Source organism: Theropithecus gelada, chromosome 19 (assembly GCF_003255815.1).
Source record: "Theropithecus gelada isolate Dixy chromosome 19, Tgel_1.0, whole genome shotgun sequence".
NCBI classification, from domain to species: Eukaryota; Metazoa; Chordata; class Mammalia; order Primates; family Cercopithecidae; genus Theropithecus; species Theropithecus gelada.
The window spans coordinates 6,791,767-6,809,423 of record NC_037687.1 but is presented as its reverse complement, the minus strand read 5'-3'; the positions used below and the strand labels follow the sequence as shown (position 1 = coordinate 6,809,423).

Here is a 17,657-nt window from a genome sequence, read left to right as displayed (position 1 = left end):
CTGTACCTCCCACCAGTTCTGTTCAGCCTCAGCCTTTGTGAGCTCCACAATGTCTCCAGGGTTGAGTCGTAGAAAGGGTCCAATGGCTCCAGGGGGTGGAGGAAGCCCATAGTATTCCTGGAACACCTCCATCTTGGGCAGACCTGGAGGACAGGGTACAGGAGTACAGGGTGATTGGCAGGCAACTTTCAACGCTGAATCTTGCCACCCACCAGAATGGCTAAAATTTTTCTTTTTAGACTGGCAATACCAAGTGTTGACAAGAATGTGGAGCAACTGGAATTCTCACTCGTTGCTGGTGGGGATACTCTTTGGAAAACTATTCGACAGTATCTACTGAAGCTAAACATTGTATCTACTCTGTAACCCAGCAATCCAAGAGAAATAAAAACATGTGTCCTGGCCAGGTGAGGTGGCTCACGCCTGTAATCCCATCACTTTGAGAGGCCGAGGTGGACGGATCACCTGAGGTCAGGAGTTCAAGACCAGACTGGCCAATGTGGTGAAACCCCATCTCCACTAAAACTACAGAAATTAGCCAGGCATGGTGGCAGGTGCCTGTAATCCCAGCTACTTGGGAGGCAGGGGGCAGGAGAATCCCTTGAACTCAGGAGGCAGAGGTTGCAGTGAGCTGAGATCATGCCACTGCACTCCAGCCTGGGCAATGGAGTGAGCCTCCATCTCAAAACAAACAAACAAACAAAAAACAAAAAACAAAAAATGTCCTTCAAAAGTTGCAGCTTTATTCAGAATATCCAAAAACTGGCAACCAACCAAATGTCCTCAATAGGTTGATCAAATCAATAAACAAATTGTGATACCATCACATAATGGAATACTATACAGCAATGAAAAAGAAAAAGCTGTTGCTACAGGCAACCACATCGATGCATCTCACCATCATTATGTCAGATAAAAGAAACCAGATGAAATAAGCATGCACTATATGATTTTATTTATAGAAAACTCAAGAGCAGGCAAAATTAATCTATGGTGATAGACATCAGACAGTGGTTCCCTATGGGAGATAGGTGAGTAGCAGTGTTTTCTGATAAAACTTTCTGTGGTGATGGATATGTCCAATATGGTAGCAGCTAGCCACAGGCAGTTATTGAGAGCTTCGAGGCTAAGTAAAAAAAAATTTAAGATGATTTCATTTTAATTCATTTATATCGGACAGTGCCGTTCTGGAGGGATGAAAATGTTCTATGCTTTTATTTGATTGTTGGTTGCATGGATAAAAACGTATTAAGCCATATACTTAAGATTTATTGATTTTTACATACCTTAAAGTATGTATTTCCTCTCTCAATAAAATACATGTATGTGTGTGCATATATATATGTATATATATATTCTATTGTATAAAGGACACTTGGGCTGTTTCTAATTTTGACTGTTGCTAAGAAAGCTGACTGACTATTGCTAATTACATAATAAGTAATAATAAGAAGAAAACATACCCATTCATAGATTTCATATATTTATTTTTTTACTTCCTTGAAACAGGATCTTGCTCTGTTGCCCAGGCTGGAGTGCAGTGGCGTGATCATGGCTCACTGCAACCTTCAATTCCTGGGTTCAAGCAGGAACCCCACTAATTTAAAAAAATTTTTTGTAGACACAGGGTCTCGTTATGTTGCCCAGGCTGGTCTCAAACTCCTGGCCTTGGAGTTTGAGTGCTGGGATTACAGCCATGAGCCACCACACCTGACTTACGTTATATATTTATATGTCATATAAATGGCATATAAGTGGAACACTCCTGCCACTGCACTCCAGCCTGGGATACAGAGCAAGACCCTGCTTCTAAAAATTTTTTTTAAAAAGATGTATTATATATATACATATACGATATATGACATATATGTATCAGCTTTATTTGCAATAGTAAAAAACTAGAAACAACTCAAATGTCCTCAATACAACAGAAGGAGACATGTATATATTTTTTTAAGTTTTTTGTTTTTGTTTTTGTTTTTTTTTTTGAGACGGAGTCTCGCTCTGTCGCCCAGGCTGGAGTGCAGTGGCCGGATCTCGACTCACTGCAAGCTCCACCTCCCGGGTTTATGCCATTCTCCTGCCTCAGCCTTCTGAGTAGCTGGGATCTCCTGCCTCAGCCTCCCGAGTAGCTGGGACTACAGGCACCTGCCACCTCGCCCGGCTAGTTTTTTGTATTTTTTTAGTAGAGACGGGGCTTCACCGTGTTCGCCAGGATGGTCTCGATCTCCTGACCTTGTGATCCGCCCGTCTCGGCCTCCCAAAGTGCTGAGATTACAGGCTTGAGCCACCGCGCCTGGCCTTAAGTTTTTTTAAAATTAAGGTTGGGCACAGTGGCTCATGCCTGTAATCCCAACACTCTGGGAGGCCAAGCAGGCCGATCACCTGAGGTTAAGAGTTCGAGATCAGCCTGCCCAACATGGTGAAACACCGTCTCTACTAAAAATACAAAAATTAGCCAAGCGTGGTGCCTGTAGTCCCAGCTGCTCAGGAGGCTGAGGCAGGAGAATCATTTGAACTTGGGAGGTGGAGGTTGTAGCGAGCCAAGATCGCACCACTGCACTCCAGCCTGGGCAACGGGGCAAGATTCCATCTCCAAAAATAAATTAATTAATTAGTTAAAATAAGCACATACTGTATGAGTTAATTTATACAGTATGACTGGGCAACATAGCAAGACCTCATCTCTATTTTAAAAATTTAAAAATTAGGCGTGGTGGCGTGCACCTGACTTCAAGCGATCCTCCCGCCTTGGCCTCCCAAATTGCTGGGATTACAGGTGGGAGCCATTGCACCCAGCCCAATGTGGCTGTTAATATGATTATGGAGATCTGTCCCTGGGTCAACATGAATGGAGATACATTTTCCTCCTGCCCCCACACAGCATCCCCTGCCAACTCACCCAGCTCATTCCTCTTTTTGTCCTGAGCCCTGCGATGCAGTTTGTCCTGGAAGGAGAGACAAAGAAAACCTGTTTACCTATGCCCAGCCTGGGGGCTTGTAGGCCCCCATCACTGTCCTCACCCCACAAAGGATCACGCCCAGTTCCGGGATGCCCTGGGTCCTCCCCACACTGTTGCCCATTATTTGCAGTGCACAGGAAGGAGCGTGGGAAAGTCTTACCTTCCTCATAGTTCCCGGGAAATCTATGGGAGAGTAAAGGTAACGGTGAGAACAGGAAATCCTCCACAGAGAACCAAGCTCACCTCCCAGCCTCCCTCCCACTCGTACCTTGCCCATGTCGGCCACACGGAGGGACCCTCCCCAGACACTCCTTGTGTGCAGGTGCCCGGCACCGATGGCAGCGATAGCCCTGATAGAAGGTACCTCTGAGATGCAGGGGACACATAAAGAAGAGTGAGTGACCTTTACAGACATGGCCAAATATTCTGCCAAGAACATAAAGGGCCCCCTTGGGTTCTCTTTAGATCAGGAGAGTGACGGAGAAGCAGAAGATCAAAGTAGGAACCCCCCCATCTCCCAGTTTAGGGAACCAATTACTGGGGCAGCTTCTCTAGCAAGGAACTAATGACCAAGACCAGGATGCAGGACCTTCCTCCTAGATGCCCACCTAAGCAGCATCTGACAAGCCTTGCAGGACGTGGTCTCCTCAAAAGAGAACATCTGGAAGTCATGCCCGTTGGCGGTGGCATTCTCCGGGTAGATGTTGGAGCTGGCAGAGGAAAATTAAAAAAAAAAAAAGAGGATCAGCATTTTATTCCTTTTTATGGCTGAATACTATTCCATGGTATGAACAGACCATATTTGGTGCGTCCACTCATTCCCTGATTGATGTCTGGGTCGTTTCCACCCTTTGGCCACACTGAATCGTGCTGCTATGCACATCGAGAGAAAGAGAAAGCAGGTTAGGAGTTTCCAGGGGCTGCGAGAGTGGGGAATTGGGAGTGAATGTTTAATGGGTATGAGGTCTCCTTTGGGCTGACGAAAAGGTTTTGAAACTGGATAGAGGTGATGGTTGCACAACACTGTTAGTGTACAAAGTGCCGTGCAATCGTGCACTTTGAAATTGTTAGATTTTTGTCGCGGGCATTTTGCCTCAAGTAAAAAGGAGGAGGAGAAGACAGAAGTGGAAGATGAGGAAGAAGGGAAGAAGGAGGAGGAGGAGGAAGAGGAGGAAAGGGAGGAGGAGGAAGAGGAGGAAAGGGAGGAGGAGGAAGAGGAGGAAAGGGAGGAGGAGGAAGAGGAGGAGAAGGAAGAGGAAAAAAGGGAGGAAAGGGAGGAGAAGGAAGAAGGGGTGGAGGAGGAATAGGAGGAAGAGAAGGAAGGAAAGGAGGAGGAAGGGGAGGAAGGAGAGGAGGAAGAAAGAGAGGAGGAGGAAGAACAAGAGGAAGAGCAGGAGGAGGAGAGAGGAGGAGGAAAGGAGCTTGCACACAACTCCGGCATTCCAAGGATGAAGACAGCCTTGGGCCTGTCCCTCTTATTTCCCAAATGTAGAGACTGAGGTTCAGAGTGGTCCCATGGCATGTCAGGACAGAGTAGCGACTAGAGCACATTCCTCTTTCCCAGCCCCTGCCCCTCTGAGGACAGAAAGAGGAAGGAAGACGGGGACTCACATGGCCATCTCAAACTGCTCCATCCACTTCTTCTTCAACTCTCTTGTCTTGAAGAACAGTTCATAGCCCTGGGCACCTTGGTCCTCAATCAGCAGGAACATGTGGCTCCACTGCAGGAAAGCAGAGCTCAGACTGAAGGCACTGCCCCTGCAGAGGGCGGGAGCACACGCCCACTGACCCTCCCTCTGTAGGGAACAGTCAAGCCCGTGGCAGTCTCTGTGCCCCCAGCACCATGCACAGACATCCTTGTAAAAGGGCTTTCTAGGATATCCAAATACACAACCATAAACCCAAAACCACACACACATGCGTGCACATGCACACACACACCCCTTTGCAGAAGCACACACCAGACACAGCATGTCACTCATCATTGATTTGTCTGTTCAACAAAGCATGGGTGCAGCGCCTGCTGAGAAACAGACACTGCTAGGAGCTAGGGACAGAGCAGCGAATAGGATGTGGTCCCCAGAGCTCCAGCTGGGTAGGAGAGACGGATGCCGGAAGCAGGCAGTCACAAGACAGCAACTGGCTCCTCGGGAGGCACAGGCTGAGAAACAGAGAAGCTGGCCAGGTGTGGTGGCGCACACCTGTAATCCCAGCACTTTGAGAGGCCGAGACGGGTGAATCACGAGGTCAGCACCAAGATGGGTGAATCACAAAGTCAGCAGTTCAAGAACAGCCTGACCAACGCGGTGAAACCCCGTCTCTACCAAAAATACCAAAAATTAGCCGGTGTGGTGGCGTGTGCCTGTAATCCCAGCTACTTGGGAGGCTGAGGCAGGAGAATTGCTTGAACCCAGGAGGCGGGAGGTTGCAGCGAGCCGAGATCATGCCACAGCACTCCAGCCTGGGTGACAAAGCGAGACTCCTTCTCAAAAAAAAAAAAAAAAAAGAGAAGCCACAGACCAGAACTCAGGGGGGATCTCCAGGGGAAGGACTAAAGCGAAGGGAAGAGTTCACAGGAGAAAAAGCAAAAGGAAGCAAGGAAGAGCCGAGAGGGAGAGGGGTCTCAGCTCAAATGTCACTGCCACAGAGAGTGTCCCTTCCACAGAGAGTGCCCCTGAACAATGGAGGTAAGATGTGACTGTGGTAGGTGAGGGGGGCCCATCCTCACCTAGCACAGTCACATCCCCTGTTTTGTTTTATTCATTTTATTTTTTAATAGAGACTGGGTATCACTCTGTGGCCCCAGCTGGAGTGCAATCATAGCTCACTGCAGCCTCCAACTCTTGGCCACAAGTGATCCTCCAACTTCAGCCTCCCATGTAGTTAGGGCTACAGGCATGTGCCACCAAGCCCAGCTACATTTTTTTTTAATGTTTTTTAGAAACGAGGATCTCCCTATGTTGCCCAGGCTGGTCTCAAACTCCTGGGCTCAAGAGATTCTCCCATCTCGGCCTCCCAAAGTGCTGGGATTACAGGTGTGAGCCACTGTACCCAGCCACCTACTTTATTTTCTTTGTAGAAAGCATCCCATAAGAAGTCAAGTACCATACAAGAAATAAAATAGACCAGACACGGTGGCCCATGCCTGTAATCTCAGCACTTTGAGAGGCTGAGGTGGGCGGATCACTTGAGGTCAGGAGTTTGAGACCAGCCTGGCCCATGTGGTGAAACCTGGTCTCTACTAAAAATACAAAAATTAGCTGGGCGTGGTGGTGGGCACCTGTAATTTCAGCTACTCGGGAGGCTGAGGCAGGAGAATCGCTTGAACCTGGGAGCCAGAGGTTGCAGCGATCTGAGATCATGCCACTGCACTCCAGCCTGAAGGACAGAGTAAGACTGTCTCAAAAAAAAAAAAAAAAAGAAAGAAAGAAAAGAAAAGAAAAGAAATGAAATGAAACAAAATAAAAACTCGATATTGCTTTCCATTTTAGTCCTAGTGCCTAGAAGAGTGCCCTGGATAGAGTAGGTGCTCAATTTAAAAACTGTTGAGTGGCTCATGCCTGTAATCCCAGCACTTCGGGAGGCCGAGGCAGGTGGATCAGGAGGTCAGGAGAAGCAGACCATGGGGCTGACATGGAGAAACCCCGTCTCTACTAAAAATACAAAAAATTAGCCAGGCGTGGTGGCACGTGCCTGTAGTCCCAGCTACTGGGGAGGCTGAGCCAGGAGAATGGAACCAACCTGGGAGGCAGAGGTTGCAGTGAGCCGAGATTGTGTCACTGCACTCCGGCCTGGCGACAGAGCAAGACTCCGTCTTAAAAAAACAAAAAACAAAACAAAAAAAGACTGTGAGTGGATTAACACACACTTCCATGTAGATGTAGTCTGGTAAACACCGGCGTGTGCCCACGTGGAGAGGGCTAAGCTGCCGACTGTGTGACGTCAAAGCCCCACCTTCTTGTTGTCGCGGTCTCCTGAAGAGTCATCCCGAATCTGGAAGCTGTGCAGGTTCACAAAGTCCTTGAGGTCATAGGAGTCTCCCCGGCGCTTACAGATGAGCAGAGCTTTGTCGAGCAGGAAGGCATACCTGGGAGGATGGATAAGGCATTCCTGTCTGGCTCTTCCCAACTGTCCCCACCAGCTCTCTGACCAGTTCCTCCACATCCTGGTCCCACCCTGACCTTCTCCTCCTCCTTGGCCAACTTGGTCATGCCCACCTGTCCATCCTGATCTCACCCACGTGATCCACGTTGGCCCTACTGCCTGTCAGTCTTGGCTCCACCCATATTCCTGGTTGGCTCCGTCCTGCCTGTCCATCAAGGTTCCACTGCCTTGTCTGGATGGATCTACCACCTGTCTGTCTAGAAATCTTGTCTCGGCCGGGCGCGGTGGCTCAAGCCTGTAATCCCAGCACTTTGGGAGGCCGAGACGGGCGGATCACGAGGTCAGGAGATCGAGACCATCCTGGCTAACACGGTGAAACCCCGTCTCTACTAAAAAATACAAAAAACTAGCCGGGCGAAGTGGCGGGTGCCTGTAGTCCCAGCTACCCGGGAGGCTGAGGCAGGAGAATGGCGTGAACCCGAGAGGCAGAGCTTGCAGTGAGCTGAGATCCGGCCACTGCACTCCAGCCTGGGTGACAGAGCAAGACTCCGTCTCAAAAAAAAAAAAAAAGAAAAAAATAGAAATCTTGTCTCACCCACACTCAGGTCCCTACCCAAATTCATCTTAATTCCACCTACAAGTCTACATAGGAATTGGCCCCACCCCTACCGAGGCTCCCCCCAAGATCTGCATTGGCTCCACCCACCTGTCCATCTAGGAGTCTGGCCACGCCCCTATCCAGGCTCTTTCCCAGATCTGTGTTGACTCCACCCAACCACCCATCTAGAAACCTGGCCCTATCCCTACCCAGGCTCCATCCAGATCTGTGTTGACTCCACGCACCTGCCCATCTAGGAGCCTGGCCCCACTCCTGCCCAGGCTCCACCCAGATCTGTGTTGACTCCACGCACCTGCGCATCTAGGAGCCTGGCCCCACTCCTGCCCAGGCTCTGCTCCAGATCTATGTTGACTCCACCCACCTATCCATCTAGAAGCCTGGCCCCGCCCCTGCCCAGGCTCCACCCAGATCTGTATTGACTCCATCCACCTGCCCATCTAGGAGCCTGGCCCCACCCCTTTGCCCAGGCTCCATCCCAGATCCATGTTGACGCCACTCACCTGTCCATCTTGGAGCGCCGTTCCACCGAGGTGATCTTGAGCTCCCCGTCGATCTTGGGCCGGCCATAGTGAGCCAGAGACTGGTCCTATGCAGCAGGCAGGGGCGTCTAGCAAGGGTCTCCCAAGAAAGGAGCCAGACACCCTCCCCACGTGGCCACACCCCTGGCCCACCCGGCTCCACCACCTCACCAGGTTCTCAATGGAGAGCTGGAAATTGGTGATCTGCCGCAGTGTCTCGTTGTCTCGCTTGACCTCGTTCACGCACTGAGCCAGGTCCTGGGGAAGGGACAGGGGTGAACCTGGCCCCCCAACAGCCGACCCAGGCTCCTACCTAACCCCAGCTAGAGGATCAGCCTCCACCAGGAGAGTGTCTGCAGCAGGTGAGTGACCATCACCCCACACCCACTCACCCTCATGGCATCCAGGGCCAGCCGCAGGTTCTCCTTCTCCATAGCCTCCTGCGTGTGTTTCACCAGCTCCTGCGAGAACCAAGACGTCAGACGTCAGCTGGCCCCTCCCCTTCTCCCTGGGGGGAGGGCCTTCCAAACAATGCTAGCTCACCAGCTCCTCCCTTGTACTGGTGGCCCTGGAGGCTGAGACATGACCCCAGTGACCCATCTCCGAGTGTCCTAGAGACCCAACCCCCAGAAGCCAACCCCGTCCCCACTTTTATAGACACAGGAGAGTAGATGCGTGATCCCACGCCTCAGGGATGGGCCCGGCACCTGGAGAAGAAGGTGATATTTGAGAACTCGCTGCATAGGCACCATCAGTAGGTCCCGCAAGGTGAACCTCCCGTTGTTGGCTCGCTGAGAACATTCCTGGTGAATCAGAGAACAATGGGGAAACTGAGGCAGGTCCCAGAAAGAGCCAGTTGCAGGGTGGGTGCAGATAGATCTGAATAAAGACGTGGGCAGCTCTCCACCCCAGAGCTGTGGGGGTTTTTCTAGAGGCCAAAGCATCACATCTGCCCCCAAGGAAACAGGGAAAGAGCTCCATGAGGTGGGGGCAGCATAAGAACCACTGGAAGGGCCGGGCGCGGTGGCTCAAGCCTGTAATCCCAGCACTTTGGGAGGCCGAGACGGGCGGATCACGAGGTCAGGAAATCGAGACCATTCTGGCTAACACGGTGAAACCCCGTCTCTACTAAAAAGTACAAAAAACTAGCCGGGCGAGGTGGCGAGCGCCTGTAGTCCCAGCTACTCGGGAGGCTGAGGCAGGAGAATGGCGTAAACCCGGGAGGCGGAGCTTGCAGTGAGCAGAGATCCGGCCACCGCACGCCAGCCTGGGCGACAGAGCGAGACTCCGTCTCAAAAAAAAAAAAAAGAACCACTGGAAGGAACTTTGGGAGGCCCAGGCGGGAGGATCACTTGAGGTCAGTAGTTCAAGACCAGCCTGGCCAACATGGGGAAACCCCGTCTCCGCTGAAAAAAAACAAAAAACAAAAAAAAACTGGTGTGGTGGTGGACTCCTGTAATCCCAGCTACTCAAGAGACTGAGGCAGGAGAACTGCTTGAACCCAGGAGGCAGAGATTGCAGTGAGCTGAGATCGCACCACTGCACTCAAACCTGGGTAACAGACGGCGACTCCATCTCAAAAAACAAACAAACAAACAAAAAAACAATGGGAAGAGGCTGGGTACAACTGCTCACGCCTGTAATCTTAGCTCTTTGAGAAGCTGAGGTGGGTGAATCGCTTGAGTCCTAGAGTTTGAGACCACCCTGGACAACATGGTGAAACCCCATCTCTATAAAACACACAAAAATTAGCCAGGAATGGTGGTATGGATCTGTAGTCCCAGCTACTCAGGAGGCCAAGGTAGGAGCTGGGAGGATTGCTTGGGTACAGGAGTTCGAGGCTGCGGTGAGCTATGATCATGCCACTGCACTCCAGCTTGGGGGACAGAATGAGACCCTGTCTCAAAACAAAACAAAACAAAACAAAACAAACCACTGGAACGTGGCAAATGCTGCCTGGGATAGAGGTCCAGTATTCTGCCTGCTGAGGGGGGCCGCAGAGGGGGAGAGGGACAGGTCTGGAGAGCCCCCATCCTCCCACCCCTACCCTGTCTGTGTTTCCACCAGACAAACAGATCCAGGTTGAAGTTCAATTCTAGATCAGGTTCAGCCTGGGATCAGGGGTTGGTTGGAATTGGGGTTCAGTGAGAAGTGGGAGCTCAGCCCAGACTTGGGGTACCATCAGTGCTAGGGCTCAGCCGAGGGCTGGGGTTCGGTGTGGGATCAAAGCTCAGTTCAGGGTCAGGACGTCACCCTGATATCAGGGGTCAGCCCAGACCCGGGGCCGGCCCATTTCTGTTCTTCTGCATTTCCTCCACTTGGCTGGCCAGTACCTCCCTCCCCAGTCCTTTGACGGATCCCTGGCTGGGCTGCGGCAGAAAGTGGACCATCTGCAATTCAGCGTCCTCCCTCCTGCCCCCAGCGCCTGGGGAGGAGCGGGAGAGGCCCCCACCTCCAGCTTCATCTGCACGTCCTCCCGGGCTGCGGCCACACGATCCAGGTGTTTGCTGGCTGACTCCACCTGGCTGCAGTAGCGGCCGTAGACGAGGAACCTACAGCGAGAGGACAGGCCACCAGGTAAGGGTGGCTGGCATCAAGATCGGGCAGAGGCCGGCGTCAGCCTTGGCCTCGCTCTTCCCAGCTGGAGAAGAAACCTGACTCTCAGTTTCCCCATCTGTGAAATGGGAATAACAATAGCATTTCCCACGCGAGGCTATTGTAGCATTATCTCATTTAACACCACGGTAATCTCACCACAGTACCTGGTATTGTCTCTGCCCAATGTTTGTCTATTTTTATTTTATTTTATTTTATTTTATTTATTTTTGAGATGGAGTTTCACTCTTGTCACCCAGGCTGGAGTGCAGTGGTGCGATCTCAGCTCACTGCAATCTCCACCTCCCGGGTTCAAGCGATTCTCCTGCCTCAGCCTCCTGAGTAGCTGGCATTACAGGTGCCCGCCACCACGCCTGGCTAATTTTTGTATTTTTAGTAGAGTTGGGGTTTCACCATGTTGGCCGGGCTGGTTTCCAACTCCTGATCTCAAGTGATCTGCCCTCCTTGGCCTCCCAAAGTGCCGGATTTACAGGTGTGAGCCACCACACCTGGCCTATTTTTTATTTTTGAGACAGAGTCTTGCTCTGCCGCCCGGGCTGCAGTCCAGTGGCGTGATCTTGACTCACTGCAACCTCCACCTCCCGGGTTCAAGCAATTCTCCTGAGTAACTAGGATTACAGGCGCACGCCACCACGCCCGGCTAATTGTTTTTTTGTATTTTTAGTTGTGTTTTAGTTGTATTTTCAGGCGATGCAGACAGGGTTTCACCATATTGGCCAGCCTGGTCTCGAACCCCTGACCTCAAATGATCCACCCACCTCAGCCTCCCAAAGTGCTGGGATTACAGGCCTGAGCCACCGTACCTGGCCAATGTTCCTTCATTTAACAAATACTTATTGAGCACCTACTATGTGCCAGGCCCTGTGTGCATCCGTATATTCCACCCTCACCACCAGCCTAGGAGGCACATTCCTGTGACCCACTGATGTACAGATGAGGAAGCAGAAGCACAGAGAGGTTAAGTGACTACGCAGTGCCACACAGCAGAGCTGGGAATTGAACCAGAGATGGGCAGCCCCTCGCCCATGAGCACACAGCACAAAGTCTTCCCTGTCCAGTGGTGTCTGAGGGTAAGGTCTCTCGAATGCCCAGCCTAGGCAAGGCAGAGTGACCCCAGTGCTTCAGTCTGGCCAGCTGAGTCTCACCTCTCCTTGTATTTGATGAAGACCTGGTAGAGATTGGCTGCGCCAGGGGTGCCCAGGGCTTCCTTCATCTCCTTTAGGAAGTGAGTATGAACACGAAGCAGGTCCTACTCGGAGGGAAGGGTGAGGGCTGGGACCAGAGCCCAGGGCTCAAGGGGCCAGGCAGGAAAGGGGCCCCATGTTGTTCAACTCCCAACCCCTGTACTCCAGGGACAGGTAGGGGCAGTAAGTTGTCCGCACTAGACAGACCCAAGAGGGCTGGGGATCGGCTGGCTCACCTCAATGTTGATAAAGATGATCTCAATGTCTTGAGGTTTCAGGAACCGTTGCAGGGGCTTCATGAAATGCTGCAGGGAAGGGAGAGAAGGATGATGGAAGACAAGATTCGCTCCTCCAGACCAGTCTCAGAGAGACAGGGGAAGGAGACAGAGAGGGAGATAAAGAGAGGGAGCGTGTCCACACAAAAACTTGTACAAGAATGTTCACAGCGAAATTATTCATAATAACCCAAAAGCAGAAATAACCAAAATGCTTATCAATGGGTGAATGGATGTATAAAATGTGGTCCGGCCAGGTGCGGTGGCTCATGCCTGTAATCCCAGCACTTTGGGAGGCCGAGGCAGGTGGATCACGAGGTCAGGAGTTCAACACCAGCCTCATCAAGATGGTGAAACCCCATCTATACTAAAACTACAAAAATTAGCCGGGCACGGTAGCAGGTGCCTGTAATCCCAGCTACTCAGGAGGCTGAGGCAGAAGAATCGCTTGAACCTGGATGGCAGAGGTTGCAGTGAGCCGAGATCATGCCACTACACTCCAGCCTGGGCGACAGAGTGAGACTGGTCTCAAAAAAGAAAAAAAAAAAGAAAATGTGGTCCATCTGTACAATGGAATATTATTCAGCCATGAAAAGGAATGAAGCTCTGACACAGGTTACTGTGTGGATTAACCTTGAAAACACCACGCTCAGCGAAAGAAGCCAGATGCATATAAACCACATAGTATGTAATTCCCTTTATATTAAATGTCCAGAAGAGGCCAATCCACAGAGACAGGGAGTAAGCTTGTGGTTGCCATGGACTGGGGGAAGATAAGAGATTGAGGGGGGACAGCTAACGAGTTTGGAGTTTCTTTGGGGGATGATGAAAATGTTCTAAAATAAAGGCCAGGAGTGGTGGCTCACACCTGTAATCCCAACACTTTGGGAGGCCAAGGCAGGAGGATCGCTTGAGGCCAGGAGTATGAGACCAGCCTGGGCAACATAGCAAGACCCCATATCTACAAAAAATTTAAAGAATTAAGCAGGGTGTGGTGGCATGTATCTGCAGCCTCAGCTCCTCAGGAGGTTAAGGCAGGAGGATCATTTGAGCCCAGGAGTTCAAAGCTGCAGTGAACTATGATCGTGCCACTGCACTCCAGCCTGGATGGGACAGTGAGATCCCATTTCAAAACAAAACAAATCAAAACAAAAGAAACAAACAAAAAAAAACAAAACAAATGAAAATGTCCCAAAATTAGATAGTAGTGATGACTGCATAATCTTGTGTGTATGCCAAAAACCACTGAACTGTATACTCTAAATAGATGGATTATATGTATATTAATGAAATCTCAATAAAGTTATTCTTAAAAGAAATGGAGAGATGAGGACACAGAAAAAGACTGAGCCAGGGATAAAGAGCTACAAAGGGAGAGAATGACACACTGAGGAAGAAAGTAGCAAGAGAAGACCTGGAGGGAAAAGGAGACAGAGTGAGAGATAAAGAGAGAGACAGAGAGACAAGAGGAAGAGGCCCAGTGCGGCCTCCCAAAAGGCTTGGATTACAGGAGGATTGCTTGAGCCCAGGAGTTTAAGACCAGCCTGGGTAACATAGCAAAAAAAATATATATACATATATAATATATATATTATATATTTTTATATATATACATATATTATATATAATATATTTTTATATACACATATATTATATATAATATATTTTATATATACATATATTATATATAATATATATTTTTAAATATAATACTTTTATATATTATATATCTTATATATACTTTATATATATCTCTAAATAAAGATATATGTCTTTAAAAGATAGACATATAAGCTGGGCACAGTGGCTCATGCCTGTAATCCTAGCACTTTTGGAGGCCGAGGTGGGCAGATCACTTGAGGTCAGAGTTCGAGACCAGCCCAGCCAACATGACAAAACCTCGTCTCTAGTAAAAATACAAAAATGAGTCGAGCATGGTGGTGCATGCCTGTAATCCCAGCTACTCGGGAGGCTGAAGCAGAAGGATCGCTTGAGCCTGGTAGACAGAGACTGTAGTAAAGCGAGAGTGTGCCATTGCCCTCTAGCCTGGGCAATAAGAGAGAAATCCTGTCTCCCCCCAAAAAAAGATAGATAGATAAAGATATATATCTTATAGGTATATAAGATAAAGATATATATGTCTACATATGGATTATTTATCTTGTATATTAAGAAATATATATCTATATAAAAATATATATGCCTATATTAATATATCTACATATTATTTATATTTTATATATTGTATATATTGTTCATATATGGCTCTATATAAAAACTATATATTTATATCTTATAAATATATATCATATATTTATATTTTATACATATTATATGTTTATATTTTTATATATACTTTGTATATATTTATATATTTTCTATTTATGTATATATTTATATATATATATATATATATTTTTTTTTTTTTTTTTGAGACGGAGTCTCGCTCTGTTGCCCAGGCTGGAGTGCGGTGGCCGGATCTCAGCTCACTGCAAGCTCCGCCTCCCGGGTTCCCACCATTCTCCTGCCTCAGCCTCCCGAGTAGCTGGGACTACAGGCGCCCGCCACCTCGCCCGGCTAGTTTTTTGTATTTTTTTAGTAGAGACGGGGTTTCACCGTGTCAGCCAGGATGGTCTCGATCTCCTGACCTCGTGATCCGCCCGTCTCGGCCTCCCAAAGTGCTGGGATTACAGGCTTGAGCCACCGCGCCCGGCCTATATTTTTAATTTTGTATTTATTTTGTTTGTTTTTGTTTTTTTGACTGCTTCTGCAGGCGGAGTACCGTATTTATATATTTTTTTTTATATAGATATATATATGTCAGACTCATATTTATATATACATATGTAAGTCAGAGAAATCCAGAGATGGAGACAGTCACAGAAAGGAAAAGCGATGGGGGCAGGAAAAGTCTCAGCTGCCCAGAGGCGGCCGGACAGGTGGACCCGCGCATCCGCCCGGCAGGAGCTGGGTGGGAGACGCCCACCTGCTGGATGGAGCCCAGCGTGTCCGTGTACTTCTCCTCCGTCTGCTGAATCTCCCGCAGGCAGCAGCAGCGCTTGTCATACTCTGTCATCTTGGGCTGAGCGCGAGGGGAGAAAACGGTGTTGGGGGCCCTGGAGCTGCCCCCGCCGCCCGCGCCCTCCCCAGGCCCGACCCTCCGCCTCGCACACCGGCATGGACACGGGCTCCGAGCGCATGAGGTCCTCATAGATCTCGTCGCCTTCCGCCTCCTCATTCTCCACGCAGTCATACAGGTCCTCATCCTCTTCCACCGTGTCGCTGTGGGTTGTGAGGTCAGGGATCCCTCGGACCTCTCCCAGATCACAGCAGGGTCCCCTCAGACCGCAGGACAGGGCTTTGTCCCCTCAAGACTCCCAGGATGGGACCTCAGACTCCAAGGGCAGGCCATGTCCCTCAAGCCCCAGGGCAGGGTTGTGTCTCCCCAGACTCCCAGGCAAGGTTGTGTGCCCCAGACACCTAGGTATGACGTTATTTCCTGGAGGCCAAGACCATGTCCCCCCAGACCCTCCACCCCCAGGACGGTGCTGAAATGAACTGTGCAGCCACAGGCCTGAGCACTCACTCGATCTGGTCGGACAGGCCACTGTAGATGTCTTCATCACCTACACTCTCCTCCTCGGTGGGGAAGGGCCTGGGGAGTCAGGAGGGTGTGAGCCAGGGGCCTGGGGGCTGGGTAGAAGTGGGGCTTCAGGGAGGGAGAGGATTGGGGCTAAATGGCCCAAGGCCCAGGTGGTTACTCACATGATCCCCCTGTTCTGGGCGATCGGGGTCCAGGACAGAGCAGACAGGGTGTAGATGACCTGTGACGAGGCAGTGGCCACCCAGTGAGCCCCTTGTACACCCCCAGAGCAGAAAACAGCCTCCAACTGCAAGGCTCTGTCTGAGGTTAGACCCCATGCCTCTTGGGAACCTAATTCGGGATATTCTCTACCTCCCCATTCCCCATACCATTGTTCCCTTAAGTGAGCCCCACCCTTTGCTCCTATCTTCATTATTTATTTATTTTTTTTAAGTGGAGTCTCACTCTGTTGCTCAGGCTGGAGTGAAGTGGCATGATCTCGGCTGTCTGCAACCTCCGCCTCCTGGGTTCAAGCAATTTTCCTGCCTCAGCCTCCCCAGTAGCTGGGACTACAGACACCTACCACCATGCCCGGCTAATTTTTTGTATTTTTAGTAGAGACAAGGTTTAACTGTATTAGCCAGGGTGGTCTTGATCTCCTGACCTTGTGATCTGCCCACCTTAGCCTCCCAAAGTGCTGGGATTACAGGCATGAGCCACCGCGCCCGGCCGTCTATCTTTCTATTTAATCCTCACAGCCACTCAGAGAGGGCAGGATGATAATATTCCCATATTTAAGGGGAGAAACGGGGGCTCAGAGAGGCACAGCCACGTATCTAAGGTCATTCAGCAAGTGTCAGAGTGAGGACTCAAACTCAGTTCCACATATCCTAAACCAGTGCTATCTGCACCATGTATATGGCCTGGTCTGGCTTGTTTGCCTGTCCTCTGACAGCCCTTAGCTTGCCCAGTGTAGACGTCAATGGAAATGAACTGAAACTCAGTCTTTGTGCTTCAAGTGGGCAGCTCACCTTGCCAAAATCCTGCACATCGAAGAGGTCAAAGGCTTCGAAGAGCTCACTCCGCTTGAGGCCGAACTTCTCACAGCAGGTGGACAGGAAGGTTCTAATGTTCTTAAGGCACAGGAACTGTGAGGAGACAGAGAAATAAGGGTAGGGGAGGATGAAAGGGCAGGGGAGAAACTGATCCCCCAGGCCACCTGGCTTGGGGACTGGTGTGGAGGGGAAATGAAAGCATAGACCCCCTTCCACGAAACTGCATTCTCTTCTGATAAAGATTAAGCTGTGCCTGATCCAGATCTATGCTCTGCACTTTTTTATTGAGTTAAAATTGACAAAACGTAAAATGAATCACTAATGGTTAAACAAATGTGGTATATCCATACAATGGAATAGTATTCAGCCATAAAAAGGAATGAAGCACTGATTCATATGACAACGTGGATGACCTCAAAAACATTCTGAACTACACAGGAGGCTGTGATGAGTGGATCGCTGAGTCCAGGAGTTTGAGCCTGCAGTGGGCTATAATGGCACCACAGCACTTCAGTCCGGGCAACAAAGCAAGACCCTGTCTCAAACAAACAAACAAAAAATCAGGCCTCCTGCCTCCACCTCCCAAGTACCTGGGACTACAGGCATGTGCCGCAACACTGAGCTAATTTCTGTATTTTTTGTATAGATGAGGTCTCGCTATATTGCCCAGGCTGGTCTTGAACTCCTGGACTTGAGGAATCCACCTGCCTCAGCCTCCTAAAGTGCTGACATTATAGGTG

General features: G+C 49.8%; 1 protein-coding gene across 5 annotated transcripts in view; it reads right to left on the bottom strand.

The window, feature by feature from the left end:
* VAV1 (vav guanine nucleotide exchange factor 1) overlaps positions 1 to 17,657 on the bottom strand; it is an 85,014-nt gene that overhangs the window by 19,575 nt on the left and 47,782 nt on the right. For 4 of the 5 annotated variants that reach the window (XM_025367150.1, XM_025367151.1, XM_025367154.1 and 1 more), the window contains exons 2-20: positions 16,894 to 17,010; positions 16,045 to 16,103; positions 15,866 to 15,934; positions 15,453 to 15,561; positions 15,266 to 15,361; positions 12,241 to 12,309; positions 11,966 to 12,069; positions 10,657 to 10,756; positions 8,912 to 9,007; positions 8,597 to 8,665; positions 8,376 to 8,462; positions 8,187 to 8,272; positions 6,918 to 7,050; positions 4,575 to 4,684; positions 3,572 to 3,673; positions 3,232 to 3,329; positions 3,124 to 3,146; positions 2,903 to 2,948; positions 7 to 143 (exon numbers count right to left, since the gene is read on the bottom strand). In XM_025367150.1, the coding sequence (XP_025222935.1) occupies positions 7 to 143; positions 2,903 to 2,948; positions 3,124 to 3,146; positions 3,232 to 3,329; positions 3,572 to 3,673; positions 4,575 to 4,684; positions 6,918 to 7,050; positions 8,187 to 8,272; positions 8,376 to 8,462; positions 8,597 to 8,665; positions 8,912 to 9,007; positions 10,657 to 10,756; positions 11,966 to 12,069; positions 12,241 to 12,309; positions 15,266 to 15,361; positions 15,453 to 15,561; positions 15,866 to 15,934; positions 16,045 to 16,103; positions 16,894 to 17,010 (1,710 nt within the window). The remainder of the gene's footprint in view (positions 1 to 6; positions 144 to 2,902; positions 2,949 to 3,123; positions 3,147 to 3,231; positions 3,330 to 3,571; positions 3,674 to 4,574; positions 4,685 to 6,917; positions 7,051 to 8,186; positions 8,273 to 8,375; positions 8,463 to 8,596; positions 8,666 to 8,911; positions 9,008 to 10,656; positions 10,757 to 11,965; positions 12,070 to 12,240; positions 12,310 to 15,265; positions 15,362 to 15,452; positions 15,562 to 15,865; positions 15,935 to 16,044; positions 16,104 to 16,893; positions 17,011 to 17,657) is intronic. The other variant, XM_025367152.1, reaches the window with a different exon arrangement.